We start from the raw sequence: 19,072 nt of genomic DNA, 5'->3' as shown, positions 1-19,072 counted from the left end.
TCATTTGTGCACGTTTATGTTTATCAATTTTAAAATAATTTAAGCTAGTGTTTAGATGTTGTGTACCGATGCGATTCCCCAATTCAAACTTTATTGTTAATTATGAATAATTTAGTTATATCTTTTCTTAAAATTTTTTCACTTTTTAAATTGTAATATAATATATTATTATTAATAAAATGACCAATAAAATATAATAACAACGAAATTTAAATATGGATTTATCTAAATTATGTATACATGTAATTTTTTAATAGTTATTAAATTTTAATTGCTGATTATTTAATTAAAATTCAAAATATAAAATATTAATTAATTACATATTTACGGTATTTAATTGCAGGAACCAAAATTGTTATTATATATTAAAATTAAAATAAAATTTAAATATAGATAATAAATAAAAATTATATAATGTGTATTTAAATGATTAGCGGGACCCATGAAAAGTTATTTTTTGGGTTTATGATTGTGAAGAGAAGTTGTAAAAATTATTTTATTTATTAAAATATTGAAGTGACAATGATGTGGTATTGTAAGTCCCATGCTGAAGTTGGATGTAGAAGTTTATGGTTGTGGGGCACATTTTGATATGAAGGATAACACATTAATTGATTTATCATCATTGTTATATCAAATGCTTGACTCAAGTTCTTCTAATGATTGATGTTATGCACTATTGTTTACTTCAAATATATTGATTTAAAATCTTTAGATTATTTATCCATCATCCTCTAATCCATGAACCAAATGGTTATCTGTGTCATCGTCTCCTCCGAAAACAAAAAAAAAAATTAATTAGGACCAATATGCAATTATTTGGAAAATTTTCTATGATTAAATTGCATTCATGTCCTTCAACCTTTATATATTATATTATATATATCCCTTTCTTCACTCGGAGACACACTTCCATTGCATCGTCAACATGCCGGCCGGTAGCTCTTCCAAACCACCTCACTCTTCCTTCTCAGCCCAATCCCACCACCGAAAATCCCGCTGGGAGTCCTCCTCTTCGACGGCTGCCGCCGCCTCCGCCTCCGCGGATCGCAAAGCATCAGCGGCTCCTAAATCAAAACCTTCTCCTAATACTACCGCTGCCGCCTCCACCTCCACCGCTGCCGCCGCTCCTAGTAGTAAAGATACTAACAGCAAACCGTCAACCCAACAGCCCATTCCCCGACCGGAAGACCCATCTCCAAGGCCCGATAATCCGAACTCTTTATCAGGGCAAAGACCAGTTTTCCCTTTCAACGAGCCACCTCCGCCCCCATCTTATGGATTCCACATGCTCGACCGCCGGAGCATAGTTCTTGCTGATGGCTCGGTGCGATCCTACTTCGCTTTGCCCCCTGATTACCAGAACTTCACGCCAATGCCGCGATTGGGTTTCCGTCCTCAATTTCGTGGACCGCATGAATTTGGGTTTGATAGGCCTCCGTTCCATATGACGCCTGAATTTCCACGTTCCAATGCATGGGCTAGGGTTCCAGAGTTCTGGAATGCCGGGCCCGAGAATTCAATGAAACGTAAGTTCGGGGAAGATGAGAGGGGAGGCACGGATGATGGGTTTGAGCGTCAAAGGCAACAGCTTTTACAGTATGGAAATGCGAATGGTCCTGGACCGAGTGCTGGGTATAATTTTGGGAAGGGTGAGGAGATGAGAGCCTCCAAGAATCCGAGGACTCTCGACGGGAATGCTAGTAAGCTTAAGCATAGCGAGGTTGACCAGAATGCCTTGAAGAAGGCGTTTTTTCATTTCCTGAAGTTGATTTTCGAGACTGCAAGTCAGAAAAAGAATTATTTGGGGGATGGGAAACAAGGATCTCTCCGATGTCTTGCTTGCATCAGGTTTGATGGTGATCTATATTTCTGTCCAGAATTTTTTTCTTGTCATGATGGTTATATGTGTTGCACAGGCTTTGCTTTGACTTGAATGTTTGCTAATACACGTGCTTAGGTCTTGATGATTTGCTTAATCCCAGCAACTTATGGGATTCAGGGATAGCAGCCATGAACTATTTTTGTTGTGATCAGTGTTCTAAATGTCCGAGGCGGCCTCCTAGGTAGGAGGCGGTCATAGACAGCATCACCTTTGCCTTAGACGGTCAAAGGTGAGCCAAGGCGGGGCGTGGTTGGGCGCTCGAAGTCAACAAAATTTAAAAAACCTGATTATTTATATTATACATTTTCTATTCAAAACATAATAACCAACCAAATCACCCATTTTTAATTATGCATATGTTGCATGATTATATATATATATATATATATATATATATATAAAATTATGTATAAAGTAGTAAAATAAATTCAACCGCCTAGGCAGCTGAGGGAGTAGGCAGTCACCGCCACCGTCTTCCGCCATTTACAACACTGGTTGTAGTAAAGTAACAACTAATTTTTTCTGTTAGAAATATGAGATATATTTTGGTTTCATTTGCGGCACTTTAGGAGATATATTCTCTGAAAATGTGTATTCGGTATGAAAATATAACATTCATTACAGGGTTAGGGCACATTTTTTGTGTTAAGAAATTCTTATTTGTCCGAACTTTTATAGGAAATTTTAAACTGTCTTAGTGGGTTCTACTGGTTCGTTTATTTGAGATATAACGGTCATGTAGGTGAATATGGATAATGTTTTTGGCAACTCATAACTCGGATGCTCTATAAGGTATCTTACGATCATAATACAATAAATAAATGTATATATCCTCATTCCTCACGAGGGTGTTCGAGTTGGATTCCCCCAACCAACCCCTTCTCGGGCAAGCCTGTTGCACAGGGTTTACCCAGTGCATTTTACGTAGCTACTGTGGTTTGCAGATTATTGCGTTAGTCCGAGGGTTTAACCAATGCGCACCAAATGTTAGCGGCTGTGGGTTCCGACTTTATAAAAAAAAGTATATATATATATATATATATATATATACTTATATAGATAGTTATGTGGTGGTTTTCTCTGGAAAAAAGTATTTGGGATGTCAAATGGTAATTCCATAGTCTCTTGCTTGATGTAAAATTTTGATATAGATGCATGTATGGGTATTACCAGGTTGAATGATAATTTTTTCGTACCAAGTTTTATCTTTTGTTCTGCTTGCTCCTTTTCCATTCCATTTTATGTTGTCCCTTCCACGGTTTTTATGCCCAATACACTTTGATTGTCCATCTCTCGCCCAACCCTTCAGAACTTAGAATCTCAGAAACAAGCAGCTTGCCATTTTGTTCCAGTCATTATCTTGCAGTTCTAGGAAGTAGGAACCATGATAGGAAATATTTAGATTAAGTATCGTAGTCAATTTGAATATTTTAGGAAATATATTGGGTTAACCGTTAATTTAGCTATAAAGAAAACGATGATACTGGTAGACATAAGGTTATATAGCAGGAAGGTTTATCACAAAAGAAATGTTACTTACCGCGGAACATCTTTATTGCTCTTTTTGAATACTTTACATCCATAGAAAATACTTCGGAAATTATTTTGTCGTTTTGTTAGTGTTGGTGTTATGAAATCAAAGGGAGCCCATTCCCATTGCATTCATAACAGTTGGCATAGCTGATAGCCTGATCGTAGGTGATATTATTTTGATGAAGGTCCACACCTCAACTGGAGTGCAATTATTATTATTATTATCATTACTTTTTTATTATAGGAAACGAGATATATTCATTAAGATATAAAAGGTAAGTAATAATTATGCACTTGGCTTGATATGGAATGCCCTCAATTTCTGACTATCCTCATTAGCTTTGCTAGAGTAAATTAATGAGCAGTCAGCATTTACTTTCACATATGGTCTGGATGAAATTGCTTCTCATTCTTGTTTGAGAATAGTAAGATCAAGAAGACACAGTAGATTGTGTAGAAACCAAAACAGATATGATGGGCTTTAAGTACTGCATTGGTTAGTGAATAAAATGACTAATTAAAGGCTACACAATTAGATGTAAGAGTAATTCTTGAGCCCATCCTAACATAATTAAGCCTTCTAATTGGTCAAAATAAGTGAACCTAGCCCATGCCTTAATGAAGCCATCTTGGATATTAAATTGATTGTTCTATTTTGAATTTTAAAACATATCCTCTCCCCCGCATTTGGCCTTTTTTGCAATCGTCAATCCCACAATCTTCAGTTTATTCTTGTTTCCATCCCATTAATGAATAAAAAAGACCAAATAATGGTTACAAAAAATAGATATAAAAATAATTCTCGAGCCCATCCTAACATAATTATGCGCCTCTAATTGGTCAGAATAAGTGAACCTAGCCCATGCCTAACGAAGTTGATTTTGTTCATTAATTTGACTGTTCTATTTTGAATTTCCAAACGTATCCTTCCCCCTCTTTTACCTTTCCTGCGATCGTCAATTCCACAGTCTTCAATTTATTTTTATTTCCATCCCATTGGTGAATAAAAATGACTGAATAAAAGCTACAAAAATTAGGCATAAGAATATTCTTGAGCCCAACATAATTACCTTCTCTAATTGGTCAGAATAAGTCAACCTAGCCCATATAATGAAGTCGATCTTGCACATTAAATTTAATTTGAGTGTTCTATTTTAAATTTCCAAACATATCCTTTCCCCCACATTTTGCCTTTCTTGCAATCTTCAATTTATTCGTATATCCATCCCATTAGTGAATATCAAAACGTGTGAGTGGTCCGTTAATTTGATTATCGATCTTGGTCAGGATCACATCAGATGTGAAGTTGTTTTAGCTTTATATTAATTTTCATTTTTTATGCTTTTGTGCAGAGCATTTGTTTTATATACAGCGGTTCATAACAATCATTTTGATCTGTTCTGTTTCTAGTAATCAGTAGCTTTAATAGCTAAAGTACGGGATTGGATCTGTGTTATGTGGAAAGTTGAGCATGATTTTCATATATGCGCTTGATGCTTGTCGCAATACATTACAGAATTTTGAGTATATTCACCCTGACATGAATGAAACACAATGTGTTTTCTTCTTGCCGAATTTTTTTGTTTGTTTTTTTTTGGTTTGTTTGTTTGTTTATTTTTTTGGTTGTGTTATTTAGAAGGCTTGCCCGCAAAAGTTAATTTATGTGATTTTTGTGGTCCCAGTAGAGGCCCTATTGCTGCTTTTGCAGACGACAATCATATGACATATTGGGTGGTTAGAAATTTGATGTTAGTTTTTTTGAGATCATACTTGATTTCCTGTCAACACTCATCTCAAAAAATGTAGCCTTTAATTTGGAGACCTTGAAACATGTTATGTAAATAGGATTTGTTGGTATGTCAATTTTGATAGGCCTACACCTGATGTACTTAAATTATTGAACCTTGGATACATGCTGAAGGTAGGGAAATTTTATGATATACTTCTCTCTTTAACTTGAAAAAAACTGTCTTCTTTGTCTTATTTTGTTTAACTGCGTAATTTCAAAAGATCAAGTCATCATTTAATTTAAATGAAGATTATATTGTACTGTTGTACACAACTCTGAAATTAAGATGGAATAGTTAAATACAAAAATAATAGAAATTTATGCTTCCAAAGCGAGAGCAAATAATTGGGAATTGAAAATCTAAGGAATGGCTTGTTTACCATGACCTGGAATTCTGTGATGCTGAGACCTTGGAAATGTTGTGTACGTGGTATTTGTTGGTACGTTGATTTTGATCGACGTTGGCTACCATTGATGTACTTAACTCATTGAGCTTTGAATACATGCCGAAGGTTGGGAAGTTTTGTGACTCTCTCTTCTTGAAAGCATTGTCTTGTTTCCCTTATTTTAACTGCATAATTTCAAAATATTTAGTCGTCATTTACTTTATACAAAGATTTCCTGGAACATAATTTCGAAAATAAGATGGAATAGTAAAATACAAATGTATTGGAAATAATGCTGTCAAAGCAAGAGCGAGTCATCTGGAGTTGAAAGTGTAAGGAATACCTTGGTGGCACCAAATTGATAAGAAGAGAGTAATATTGATGACTGAATTTTTTCTGTATGTTTAAATTGTCATCTGTGTGGTTGAGAATTCTGTGCTAGCACATCTTCTTTGACTTCTGGCGAATGTGCACCTTATGTAAATATTTGAGTTGAATGTAGTAATTTAGGTTCACGTGCTTTTAAATGTCTTTGAAATTTGCTGATGGTCGCCTGTGATTCTTGTGAAACATAATTAGTGCATGTGACCTCAGTTCATGAAGAGAGACTCATAGTTGAATAGGATCACAATCAGGTCTGGCTATTTTTTTCTAGGTTGTTTGACTAATTGGCATTGTACAATCCTTTGTTAGACTTTACCTGTTAATAACCAAGTTAATGTGTGCTTGGATAGGGTTGAAATGCCATATATCCCTGATTTCCATAATTCCATTATCCCCATGTTGCCTTTAGATTTATTTTTCTGACTTTGTTGGATATATGGTAGGTTTAAATAGTGGCAATAGTGCCACAACTTCTAGTAATATGTCGCCTTTGGATGGAATGATTAGAATTTAAAATAAGAATTTTTAATGTGAATTTCAAATTACGTTATTGTTGATAGATTTGAAATTAATTTTTTGAATGGATATAAAAGTTTGAAATGGTAAGGGAAGAACATGAAATTCATCAAATTCAAAACAATCCAAACAATTGTAAATACCAAATTTATATATTTGGTCTCAAATCTTTGAATCCAAAGGATGGTTTATTTTCACACCGGTTTTAATTGTTTCTGCAAGTCTATTAGTACCTGGTTGACTTTATGCTGAGTTCTAATGTCTTTTGGAAGCTGATTTGTTCTTTAGCAAGTCAATCCCGTAAATGTAAGACATTTATTTCATCTATTGATATAGATGATTGGATGGCTCTACAATTGAAGTATATCTAAGCTGAAACATTTCAGAGACTTCTCAATTGGTCATGAGTCATCCTACTTTGAGACGTAACTTTCTTTAGAGTTACCTATCTATCAATATTACTTTAATGTTTTTGATTTGAGTAGCTGACTTTTGAAACCAAGGTATCCTTCCTGATTTAAGTTCGCTCATAAAGTTAGATATAGCTCTATATTATTATCTCATTATTGTGCAAAGCGGTCTCCGTGTCTGAGAACTTCAACACGGTTTTGGCATGAAAATACAGGGCTTCAAAAGATTTTCCAGACATGCACAGTCTTATCATGCATGCATACAACTCGGACGCTGCTGAAATTGTGGATCACCTGGCCTTTCACAAAGCGTTGTGCATTCTTATGGGCTGGAACTATTTAATGCCTCCTGATAACTCTAAAGTCTATCAGAAATTGTCTTCTGATGATGCTGAGGCAAACCAGGATGATCTAATTATGTGGCCGCCTTCAGTGTTAATTCATAATACCATCACTGGAAAAGGTAGAGATGGGCGGTTGGAAGGTTTAGGAAACAAGGCGATGGATAGTATTCTTAGAGGTATAGTGTTCTTTTTAATGTTTTTCTTATCTATTGCGAGATGTTCTTTCAGATTGTCTGGTAATCTTGAATGGCTGCACCAGTAAAACATTTGTGTTTTATAGCATCCACTAGGTTTTTGTTCTCTTCCAGACCATTAATGGGTCGTCCTATACAGTTTGAAATTTCATGTGTTGCAGCTAATGGATTTGTTAGCTTCATTATTGCCTTTTAATACTATGAATTTTACCCCCCCCGCAACCGTCTGTTATTGTTTTAGTGACAGATGATGTGCTGTGGTGATTGCTATAATAGTTTGTATCTATTTATTATCTGTTTATCAGGCAACAGCTTTTGTTTACATTTGGTATGTGCTTCCTATTTGGTCTAGAATAGATCTTTTCACTTGGGCCGGATGTATCTTAAGTTTCTCCAGTCTAATTGGTCAGTGATTTGAATGGAACGTGGTATCTTTTTTTATGTTATAGTGTTATACCATTTGACCTGATCGAGTTATAGATGCCCTCCATTTATAGTATATCAGCTCCTAAATTGTGGTGATTCTTAATCACTGCAAGAGGGTGTGCGACTAAAGATCACATGCATCCTACTTTAATAATATCCCTACTTGTCATCCGTGAGAATCATTATCTGCTGAATTAAATTAACTCTTACTGTTCTTCATGCTTGGGCTTTAGATCTATTTTCATTATGGAGTATAATCACTTAAAAGAGCATATCACCTTGGTTCTGAAGCTCCTTGTTTGTCATGTCGTTTTTCACATCTACTATCCATATTTACTTTATGATGCAATTTGATTATTAGATTTTCTGCTGGAAAAAAATTGAAGCTCGTGACATCCATGCAGCAACTATGCATTCTATATGCCAATAATAAAGTTATTTGCCTTTTTATTTGGTGGAATTTTCTCTATTTCATTAAGTGCGTGACAGATAAATAGCTCTGTCCTTTTCTTATTCCGTTGGGGGAGTTATTCTATTTTATCTTTTAGAATTCCAGGCCCCGGTTTCGATAAAAGGAAGTTCTGATATATGCAGGTTAGTTAATTAGGATGACTTTGACATAGGATTTGTTTGAGTTTTCCTCCTCATCAAATTGATATTTCCTTTAGTCTCCTTAAGCTCGTGTATGCATTTTAATCAGGTGCCTGTGATTGCACGTCTTATTATCCGTATATTATTCTTTCTGTTTATTTTCTCAATCTTGTAGTGGCTAGTTTTAGAGTGACAGTAAACATTCTCAGATGGTGTTTCCTTTTGAAGATGGCTGCTCATCTGTCATGTGTGCAGTTACCTGAGATTAAACTCCCTTAACTTGTAGATCTTATTTTTTTTAATTTAAGCTTTTATATAACGAAATGTTCCATGTCCCAAACTGCATTATCATTTTCAGAAAGGTGGACCAATGGTATGAAGAAAAAATTATTTGTGTATGATCCTCCACTAGTTGGATTAGTGGACCATCCAATTGGAAGAGATTATGCATAGAGGGTGGCTCTTCGAAAACCGATGTTGGAATAGATGAACTCCCAAAAAAATTATCAGTGTCTGATGAGTGAATGTCAATGGTGATCAATTGTTTTGCCTATAGTTTAGATAGATATTTGAACTAGAGTAATAGGGCATTAGGGATTTTTGAACTGGACCGGATGAATAGAAGTGGCAAGTGTATCTTTGGATGGAGAGCAAAAACTGCCCCCCTTTTGGCAATTGAAGGCTACCTTTCATGAATTGTCAATATTTTCTGGTTTTCTGTCTTCCCGTGAATTTGACTGTAATCTGAGCTGCAAATATTAGATGTTTTGCTTATTATTGAGAGTGGCAGGGGCTGATACTAGAGCTGTCTGATCAATCTATATTTTATAGCTACATAATTTTCAACACAACATTATTGTTCTTTTCTCCTGGAAGTCTATCTTCCATCTCTACATCAACATTCAATTCATAATGTCTTCATTTGACAGTGTATCTCGGAAGATCATAAGATAAAATATCAGGTTCAGATTAATGGCATGATCTTAAATATGTAGAAGTTTAATGCTTCAACTTGCTATAAATGGTGAAACTGGCATTGGGATCTTGAATTGAAGTTGCTGTCTGTCAAATATTAGTGTACTCATTCCTGCCCTTCCATAAATCTTGTGTTTTAGATCTTGGATTCCCTACCGCCAAGTCAATGTCAATGCATTCAAGAGAAGGCCATCTCGGCATCCATACCGTAAAATTCCCAGGCGATGAATCTGGTTTAAAGGAGGCGTTGCGGCTGGCAGAATATTTCGAGAAACAGAAGCATGGGAGAAAAGCATGGGCCCATGTTAAACCTTCTGTCACCCTTGGTAAAGATGATGAGAACAATCCAAACCTTGTGAAGCCAGACTCCAAGACCGGAGAAAAAACGAGGGTTTTGTACGGGAATCTAGGTACTGTTGCTGATCTAGACAAGGTCACTTTCGAGATAAAAAAGAAGGTTACAATTGTGAGCAGAAGGGAATTCAAGGGATCCAAATAACATACAATTGTTGCAACAATTCGTACCGAAGAACATGCATTTCTTAAGCTTATGCAATTTGGCTGTGACTTGTGAACTACATGAATTGGGTTGTTTGCTTGGAAACAAGACTTATTTGTAAGAGTAGTACAATACATTATAGCTGTGTTGTCCTGGATCTAAATGATATTTTACGGTAGTATCGTTCTAATGGTGAAATATAAATATATTATGTATTCTTCGAAAGAATTCACCTTGTCTCGTTAACTTTGAACTAGACTAGATTTGTGCATTCAAAGTTCCGATATCTATTTTCGCTGAGATGTGATTTGTTAAAGCCTTGTGGGTGGTGTGGAGGACATGAAATATTTTGTGATTTGTGTTCTCTGTACTATTCAATATCACAATATCATGAAATTATTTTGTGGTAAGTTCCTTTAATTAAACCTCAAATTCTAAAACAAAAGAAACTATTCTCGCTTGTTTTTGAATCAATTAAGCATAAGGGTGTATTCATATTTGCCAATCATACTATTTCAGAATTTTAGTTTATTAGATATATGTGTATTCTAGTGCTGACCAAACTTGAGATTATCAGATATAGATCTTAATCTATACGGTGGTAAAGTTTGTGAGCATTAAGCAACCTGCCCCAACCAAATACTATACAGGGAATATGTAAGATGTAAAATGCCTGCAATTGCCCCCTTTGGTTCAAAGTAAAAATAGCCCCACCTGGAAAACTTTGTCATCATATGGCTAGAGCCAACAGCATGGCTGTTGAATATTCAGAAGGAAAAGATTTGAAGTGACGCAGCGCTCGTTTGACTAGTAGAATCCATAAGAAAATATGGATGAGGAAATGGGAATAGCAAAAGATGTTACTGAAGTCAGTCTCTGCAAGAATGGGGTTCTTTTTTAACTTCTTTTCAAATAAGAAGATTTGGGTTGAAACAAATTTTATAGTTAAATTGTGTTTTTATTTGACCGGCCGTACTCCATTGGTGCACTTGAACAATGTTGTTGATGGTTGTGCAGCTCACATTGCATCTTAAGCCGGAATACATGGGGCCAGGCTCTAGTGTCTAGAATATGTATCTGTTTGACTTCACTTTGAATCATCAAGGATATACTCTCCCCACATTAGTAATCTGGAATTTGGCTGTGGTGTGGCGATTTTGGATAAAGCATCAACACTCGTGTTTGTGAGTTGTGATGCTTTATCCAAAGGCGGGCTGGCTAAGCCAGTTGCTCCCTTCTTGAATTTTTCTATAGATTGATATAAAATTTGGCTCTGCTGCTTTAAATTTGCTCGTTGAGATAGTTTGTGAAGTAACAATGAATCATTGTTGTTTTTGATTCAAGTGTTTTCCTGAAGCTGGATTTGACCACGTACATATAATAAATTCTTGCATGGTGAAACTGTGTTTTAGCTTTTCGCTGAGGAACCAGTGGAAAGTTCCTCTCTTTTTGGAGGAAAACCTGGTGGATTTCGTTCAAGGGTCAAATTTTCTTCTATATAATCAGAGCATCATTCAAGGGTTAATCCCAAGCTAGTTGAAGTCATATAAGTTGTATGCGTGTGTTTGTTTGGAAATGATACAGGTCCACGTAAGATCCAAGGAATTGGTGCTGGTTTCACCCATGATGTTCTGGGGGTTAATCTTATTGATAAAGTGATTCAAGTGAGACTCTTTTTTCCCTTCGCTTTACAAAATGCTGCCACCGACCGTGCTGTCGGGGTGCGACCCATCATCGTAATGTTCTTGTATTGATGTTTGCTTCGATTTAACTTGGAATATCAGCAGCAATTGAGATGGCGAAGACACCAGAGAATGCTGGAAAACCCCCCTTTTGTAAGTCTATTCACTTCTATTTTAAACTAGAACAGATTACAGTTACCATATGATGCGCCGCCTTAGATTCATTTTGAGTACAACTTGGGATGGATACAGGCTATTTTCTCGAGTTTTGTGGAGCGGTACCTCTCCTTCATGCTATTTGAGTCCATCAGACAAGAGGCAGGGAACATGACTTTGAGTCCTAATCAAATGGTTGTCGCAACTTGTAGCCCGCGACACTTCGATGGCATTCCAAGAAACTCAACCAGTTTCCATTTCAATCTGTTGAAAGAAAGGAACCATAGCATTCTGTCTGATTAAAGTTTCTTTTTCGTAGTTTTGCTTTCTGATACGGAATCTTGCTGCTAATTCAAAAAGATATATATTTAAATTTTTTCTTTCAAAAAAAGATAGAAGCTCCCCTTGATAAAATATTTTTAAAATTTTGCTCCCAAAACGCCATCAATAAGTCAGTTATTAGGCGATATAATAGTGATATAATATTATAATTACTTGATATAAAAATTAAACAACTGAAGAACAGTTGATAGATTTTTCTTGTAGTCAAGGGTGGAGCTATATATTTTTGTAGGAAGACAAAAATAAATAATAAATAAATAAAGATTCTTCATCATTGAAAATTTTTTGCTAGGTGGATTGGAAAGGCCCTTGTAAACATGTGGCCTGAGCCATAATCACAATTCCCTGATTGTCCCGCACAACAATTCCCAGCAACCACATTTATTTTTATTGTACCTAAAGGAGGAGCTCTCCTCTCCATCATTGATATTGAGAATGAGACGGACAAGTAGTAACCTTCAGATTTTGACAGAGCAAAAATTGTGCCCAAAGGTTACTTGCATGAGAAACTATATCTTTGGCTAACATCTTCTTTTCCTCAAAAACATATTGATTTCTAGATAACCATATGCTCCAGGAAACCATCACCAGTACAATTGAGAAACACCCATTGCCAAAGATCCATAAACGTCTGACCTTTAAATCTGGAAAGAACATGCCATAAAGCTGTTTCACACCACACTTTCCTAGCTTCACAATAGTGCCATAAAACGTGAAAGCTATGTTCAGGAAATGAGTTACATGACCGGTTGCATAAAATATCTAGTTGAATGCCTCGAGAAGCCAAATGGAAATTAGTTGGTAGGATTTCATGAATAGTCTTCCACATAAAAACTTTAATCTTGCTCTGTATCTTTAGATTCCACAATTTACAAAAGAGCTTTGAGGTGCCTTCAGTTGATCCACTGTGACTTTCCAAACCATCACTCATTGATACAAGAATATCCAGACTTAACAGAATACATACCATTGGAGGTGTAATGCCAGACCAATTTATCGCTGCCCATCAATAAATTAATCGGAATGCGCCTAAGTTCATTATGAATTTATGATCGATAGGCCAGAGGACATTACTTTAGAGATAGAAGGCCAATTCCATTACCCCAATTCTGTAAGAAAATCTCTCACCTTCAAATGAGCAAACTGTGGTAGAGGTGAAGTGATGTGTTTAAATAAAAGATGAGGGTCGATGGAGCCATGAATCATGAAACACTCGGGCATTATCTCCAGCACCAATACACCACCTGATGCCCTTAACCAGTAACATTATAGCCTCCAAAAAATTCCCTGTTGGAAAATATTTGGCCTTCTATAAACGGTCGCTTAGAGATTCTAGGTTTTGGATAAAACGCCAACCCTGTTTTGCTATGAGCGCTTGGTTAAAATTGGAAAGATCACGGAACCCCATGCCTCCCGCAGATTTAGGAAGACATAACCGAGTCCATTTCATCCAATGAACACCTCTAACTTTGTTGTGGTAGTTTGAAAACGGACATGGTATAAGTTGGAGTGGCTTGTGCTACTGGCAGAGAAAAGATTAATTTTCCATGCTTGTATTTTGCTCCAAACGCGTTGCTTAACACCATCAAAGACTCGAAGTTTTCGGTTTTCTCCTTCCCACAAAAGCTGGAAGTCCCAAATATGATTCATGAGATTCATTTTGTGGCGTTTGGAGAATATCAAAGATCTTAACTTTCTGTTCTTGGGACATATTCGAACTAAATGCGATAGAGGATTTTTGAAGATTGATCTGTTTTCCCGATACATTAGCATAATTAACTAGAAAGAATGTTGCGGATGATTGCACAATTCCTAGCTTCAGCGGAACCCAAAATAAGGCTGTCGTCGGCGAAAAATAGATGGCTTATCACAAGCGCTGTTCTTGCACATTTTATTCCTTTTAAACTACCAGCAGCGACACTTTGATTCAATATGCTCCTTCATGGCATAATAAAAATAAATAAGGAGAAAGAGGACATCCTTGCCGAAGTCCTCGACTTGGTTTAGATCTAGCTGTTTGATGACCATTCACCAATACTGAAATTGTGTAGAGCTCAGGTACTTCAAAATCATCTCAATCCATCGGGCCGAGAAGCCTAATTTTCGCATTATGATATGCGGAAAAACCCATTCAACACGGTCATAGGCCTTTCTGATGTCTAGTTTCATCTCCATTAAACCTTTTCGACCTCTATTGCACGATCTGATGGAGTGTAAACATTCGAATGCCAACATAACATTGTTCGTGATCAACTGGCCCGGAACCAACGCCTTCTGTTTATAAGAGAAAGTCTCAGGTAGGATTTTCTTTAATCTATTTGCCAAATATTTTGCGATTATTTTTGCAGAGACATTGCAAAGACTTATCGGTCGAAAATGTGAAACCAAGGTGGGATGTTTCTGTTATGGAATCAGAAAAATGTTTGTGGTTGTTCATCTCACCAAAAGGATAGTCATCATTGATAATGCCGAAACAGGTTGCTGTGATACTTGGTTCTACCAGATCCCATAACTATTGAAAGAAACCAGCATGATATCCATCTGGACCAGGTGCCTTCCATGGGTTCATGTCAAACAAGGCTTGACGATTTTCATCGGGAGTGAAAGGGGCATCCAGATGTTCGACCATTTCACTAGTTAATTTACATTGAACACCTTGAAGAACTTGATCAATCAGATCCACCGATGGAGATGAAGTGGTAAATATATAAGTTGGCAAAATGATTCCGCATAAGATTAGCCACTTCATCAGGATCAGTAACCCACTGATTCTACGGGGAGAAAATGCCACTGATCCTTTTTTTTTGTTTCGAGAAGCCCGACGATGAAAATATTTGGTATTCCGATCTCCTGCAGCCAACCAATCTGCTCGAGCACGTTGTTTCCAAAAATGTTCTTGTAAGGAGAAACAGTGATCTAACTTTCTTTCATAAGATTGAGTTGTAGATACCTGATTCGAGTTAAGTACTTGAGAGTTATGGCCCGAAATAAGACGCCGCATATCATTCATTTGGCGTTCCAGATTTCCAAATTTAGATTTTCCTGAAACTTAAATGATAAGAACAAAAAATAAAGAACACAAAATTTACATGGTTCGGTCCAAAATTAGCCTACAACCATGGGCGGAGCAAATCTTATTAAGAGACTGGAGTTTTACAAGTACAGTAAGTTACACCTTCAAAAGCTCAACACAAAACAAAACTGAAATCAAATCTTTGATTCCTTTGATTTTTCTCGCAGTAGCTCGCGGCTCGTGTTTAAACCGCTCTCGAATTCACTCACTAACTTGTCTCTCTCTTGCTAAACTGCTTTCAGCTGACTGATATATATATATATATATATATATGAGTAATTTTCAGCTGCTCAACCATTCCTGCCCAACTCGTTCCCGACCACTAAAACACACTACCGGGTTTTAGTTGTTTTTTTTAAAAAAATTTCGTATCACTAAAACCCACTACCGGATTTTAGTTGTCGGGGATGAGTTGGACATCATTGGTTGGACATCTGAAAATTTCTAATATATATATATATATACTAGCATGGGACACGTGCGTTGCACGTGACATATATTTATAGATAGCATGAGTATTATATTTTTTAGTATATGATATATAAGTATATATACATATATATGTTTGTTTGATATAAGGTGTCTTGTCATAATGCATTTTAACAGAAATATACCTAAATTTAGTTTTGTGATGATAAATCAATACATAAGTTAAATTGAGTTATAACAAATAGTTCGATTGACAATCAATAAATAATGAAAATAGATACTTATTTAATAGAGTTTTGTTATCATAATTTTTCTTGTTTGATCTTAATTTTCCCTGCCACTTTCTGTGATTTTGATGCATCATGTGATCTCTTCCTCTTTGTATAATCTCTCAACGTCTCATTGTCTTGGATCTCTATTTGCTTCATTTTTCCTTTGGTTTCGTTGAGCTCTATTTGCTTCATTTTTCCTTTGTTTTCTTGTTTTGTTTTTTGAACAGAGGCAGGTATCTTCTTCTCTTCTATGATGGTTTGTACCTCGATTTTCTTCGTCAATCTTTGTTTTTTGAAGTTGGTGTCTTTCTTCAAATTGTGGTCTATTTTTTCGATGCCATCAACTTTTATTGAACATACGGTGGCATGTGTGTCTTCAGAGTGATCTAATTTAAACAAGATGTTGTAGTCATCTTCCAACAATTTGTCAAGTGGATTTATTATTCCCGAATTGCTTGGAAGCTGTAAGCAGTTTGAAAAAGTCAAAAGTTTAGATTGAATCTAGAAAGTTTGATTTATGAGCAATATTATGTATGCTGAAATTATTTCTTACTTGATGATTACGAATTTTGATGTATTCTTCAACGGGATATCCAACTATTGCCTCTACCACTACGTCAAATATGGCAATTCTAGCAATATTTGTGCCATCATCTAGCAAAAATGATAATCGGTACCTGCAATTTTGCTTTTATTTGTTAGTTTTATGTATCAGTGTTTGATATAAAATATGTGACAGTACTTTGAAAATTTGAACACATAGTATTACCTTGGTACTTTCTTGATTTGTAATTTTATGCAGTTTAGACAAGCAAGGTTGTTAGTCATTTTTGTTCCTGCTTTGTGGCAATGATCACATGCTTCGTAGTAAGGCGATGATCCATTTTCAATCCCCTTAATAGTCCCTTTCAAACGGTAGTATGTATTCTATATGCAAAAATATATATATCATAGTGAATGATGATATTTTGGCTATTTTTATTCATATTTATATTTATTGTTGTTCATTAAGAAGGTTGAATAAATTTTGGTGTTCTAGAAATGAAAAATGTAGATTAAAATTAATAAGACTTGCTGAGTAAAAGTGTTGCAAACCTCTGTAAAAGTTGTTTTTTTACAACTTCGTCAATGGTTAGACATTGTGTTTCAACGAGCATCTTTCTCAACCAAATGGTATGCAGTTTGTTGCATTTCTTTTCCGTATCTAACCTGTGTATTATTAAAAGAAGGAAGGAAATTATTTTTGAAATAAGTTGCGTAGTGATCTCAGTAAATAGTTACCATGAATTCAGAGCATCTGTGTGGGTGCAAGGTGGGTTGAAAAAAACAGTTGTAGTGTTGCTTGATGCCAATTGATATATCCCTGTAAGATTTCAGAAGAAAAAAGATATTATTAATTATCCACAAAGCAGCAATTTGAAGCATGGGGTTGTCATGCATATTTCGTTGTTTGTATATGCTTCCCATTAATTAATAAAATTGTTTTCGCATGGACCATTCTCTTATATGTGCTCGACAACTGGTAAAGGGCAATCAATATTTTGCATGCTTAATAATATATGTTGGCCTTCAAATTAAATGGGATTATAAGTTAAGAAATATGTTTCCCTATAGGATTTTGGAATATCAAGAGCTATGAGAACTCGTTTATGGAAGATTCCAGCCATTATTATGCTTAGTATGGTCTCGGAACTGTGTAACTTAGACGAGAGGTGTCAGTATCAGAGTATCACTTTGACATTTACTTAAAATAAAATGGGTGAAATTGATTATGGGTGGAGAAGTTGGGAAAGTAGATAATTTAATGTTGTATTCTTGCAACCTGAGGTTGGTTAAACTGATAATTGGACAATCTGATTTCATATTCTTCATCATTTGTGCTTCATTCACAGCAAGGTCATCCCACAAATTAATCGTAATGGATGTCAACCTAGAATTCAAAACATAATTATTAGGTTGATTGCATAAGAATTTGTCATAAACGAATTATGTAATGCACTTACATTGTATCCAACAAAATAATATTTCTTTTGTATCCAATGTTTCTTTCTGATTTGGTGAAAACAATAAATTGTTTGACATTTTTTAGCACACCTATTATATCTGAAGGAAAAATATGGTTTTTAAAGATTTTTTTTTTCAAATAAAAGCTGTTAAAAGCAAGAAAAATAACTACAAGAAGTTGATTTTCTTTTTCGCTTAGTTGAGGTGTGATTTCACTAAATCTTTTGAAAGGCAAGTTTAGTTCAGGTATTGCTAGTTTTTCCAGTAGTTCGGTAACGATGGTACCTCATTGGAATGATAGCTCATAACTTGTGTGAACATTTTCAAATCTTGTGTTGATGTCTCGGACTTGTGGATTGTGGATCATATAAGTTTTATTTGTCTCTAGCACTCCTTCAAATTGCTTCATGACATTCGAGAATATCAATCCATGAATCAATATCCCCTAAAAAATGCGTATAGTGAGATTCTTAAAATATTATACAGATTAAATTGATAAATAAGTTGTAAGTTATAATCATTCCTAGCATATCTTGGCTAAGAAAAGATAGCTGTAATGTTAAGTAAAAATGTTTAATGGTAAAGCAACATTGTCGATAATCTAATTACGAACCTCATCGTCAATAATGATTGTTTTTCCTTGCTTTGTTGTGATCTCGGATCCTTGCCGCATAATAAAAACCTTCACGGTAATTGCTTTGTTGTCGAGCTTCATTCTTTGAGTGGAGTGAGTTTAACTTTTTCTATTTTATTTTAGCGGAGCAATATATGAAGAATCTTGTGTATGGAATATGACGTTTGATGCAATAATATCACTGGGGCCACCAATGAACGACGTGGGGAGAACAATACGGTGGCCAATCTCTCTACCACGCGTCTCTCCACCAAGAACACTGTCGACTATCCCTTGATACATTTTTTTATCTGATCTCCATCTGATTTCGTCTGTATTATTCAAGCCGCGTTGTCTCCAATTTGACGTACATATCAACAACGAACTGCTGTTATAGCCTACCACCATATAACAGAACGGATGTGTCATTATCTCTTATTTGTATCCTATAGCAATAATATTCCCTACAGGACACCATTCGATCATTCTTTCCACGAATAGCTGTAATAAAGAGATATCATATTAATTTCTCGGGAAAAAATTTAATTAAAACAAGGTAACTCAAATCA

At 35.5% G+C, this 19,072-nt stretch overlaps 1 protein-coding gene across 1 annotated transcript; it reads left to right on the top strand.

The window, feature by feature from the left end:
• The first annotated feature begins 911 nt into the window (after positions 1-911).
• On the top strand, positions 912-10,342 carry LOC140876215 (uncharacterized). The gene is made up of 3 exons (XM_073280123.1): positions 912-1,851; positions 7,119-7,423; positions 9,574-10,342. The coding sequence occupies exons 1-3, from the start codon at positions 929-931 to the stop codon at positions 9,930-9,932; spliced, it is 1,587 nt and encodes a 528-aa protein (XP_073136224.1). The 5' UTR covers positions 912-928; the 3' UTR covers positions 9,933-10,342.
• Positions 10,343-19,072: the final 8,730 nt, after the last annotated feature.

Source organism: Henckelia pumila, chromosome 1 (genome assembly GCF_033568475.1).
Source record: "Henckelia pumila isolate YLH828 chromosome 1, ASM3356847v2, whole genome shotgun sequence".
In the NCBI taxonomy this organism is placed as follows: Eukaryota; Viridiplantae; Streptophyta; class Magnoliopsida; order Lamiales; family Gesneriaceae; genus Henckelia; species Henckelia pumila.
The sequence above is the reverse complement of the archived record's forward strand: the minus strand, read 5'-3'. Positions and strand labels throughout refer to the sequence as shown.

Excerpts from the sequence above, each read along its gene's own strand:
- LOC140876215 (XM_073280123.1), top strand. The coding sequence starts at position 929 with ATGCCGGCCGGTAGCTCTTCCAAACCACCTCACTCTTCCTTCTCAGCC. Across the intron at positions 1,852-7,118 it reads CGATGTCTTGCTTGCATCAG|GGCTTCAAAAGATTTTCCAG; the intron begins GTTTGATGGTGA and ends ATGAAAATACAG. Across the intron at positions 7,424-9,573 it reads GATGGATAGTATTCTTAGAG|ATCTTGGATTCCCTACCGCC; the intron begins GTATAGTGTTCT and ends CTTGTGTTTTAG.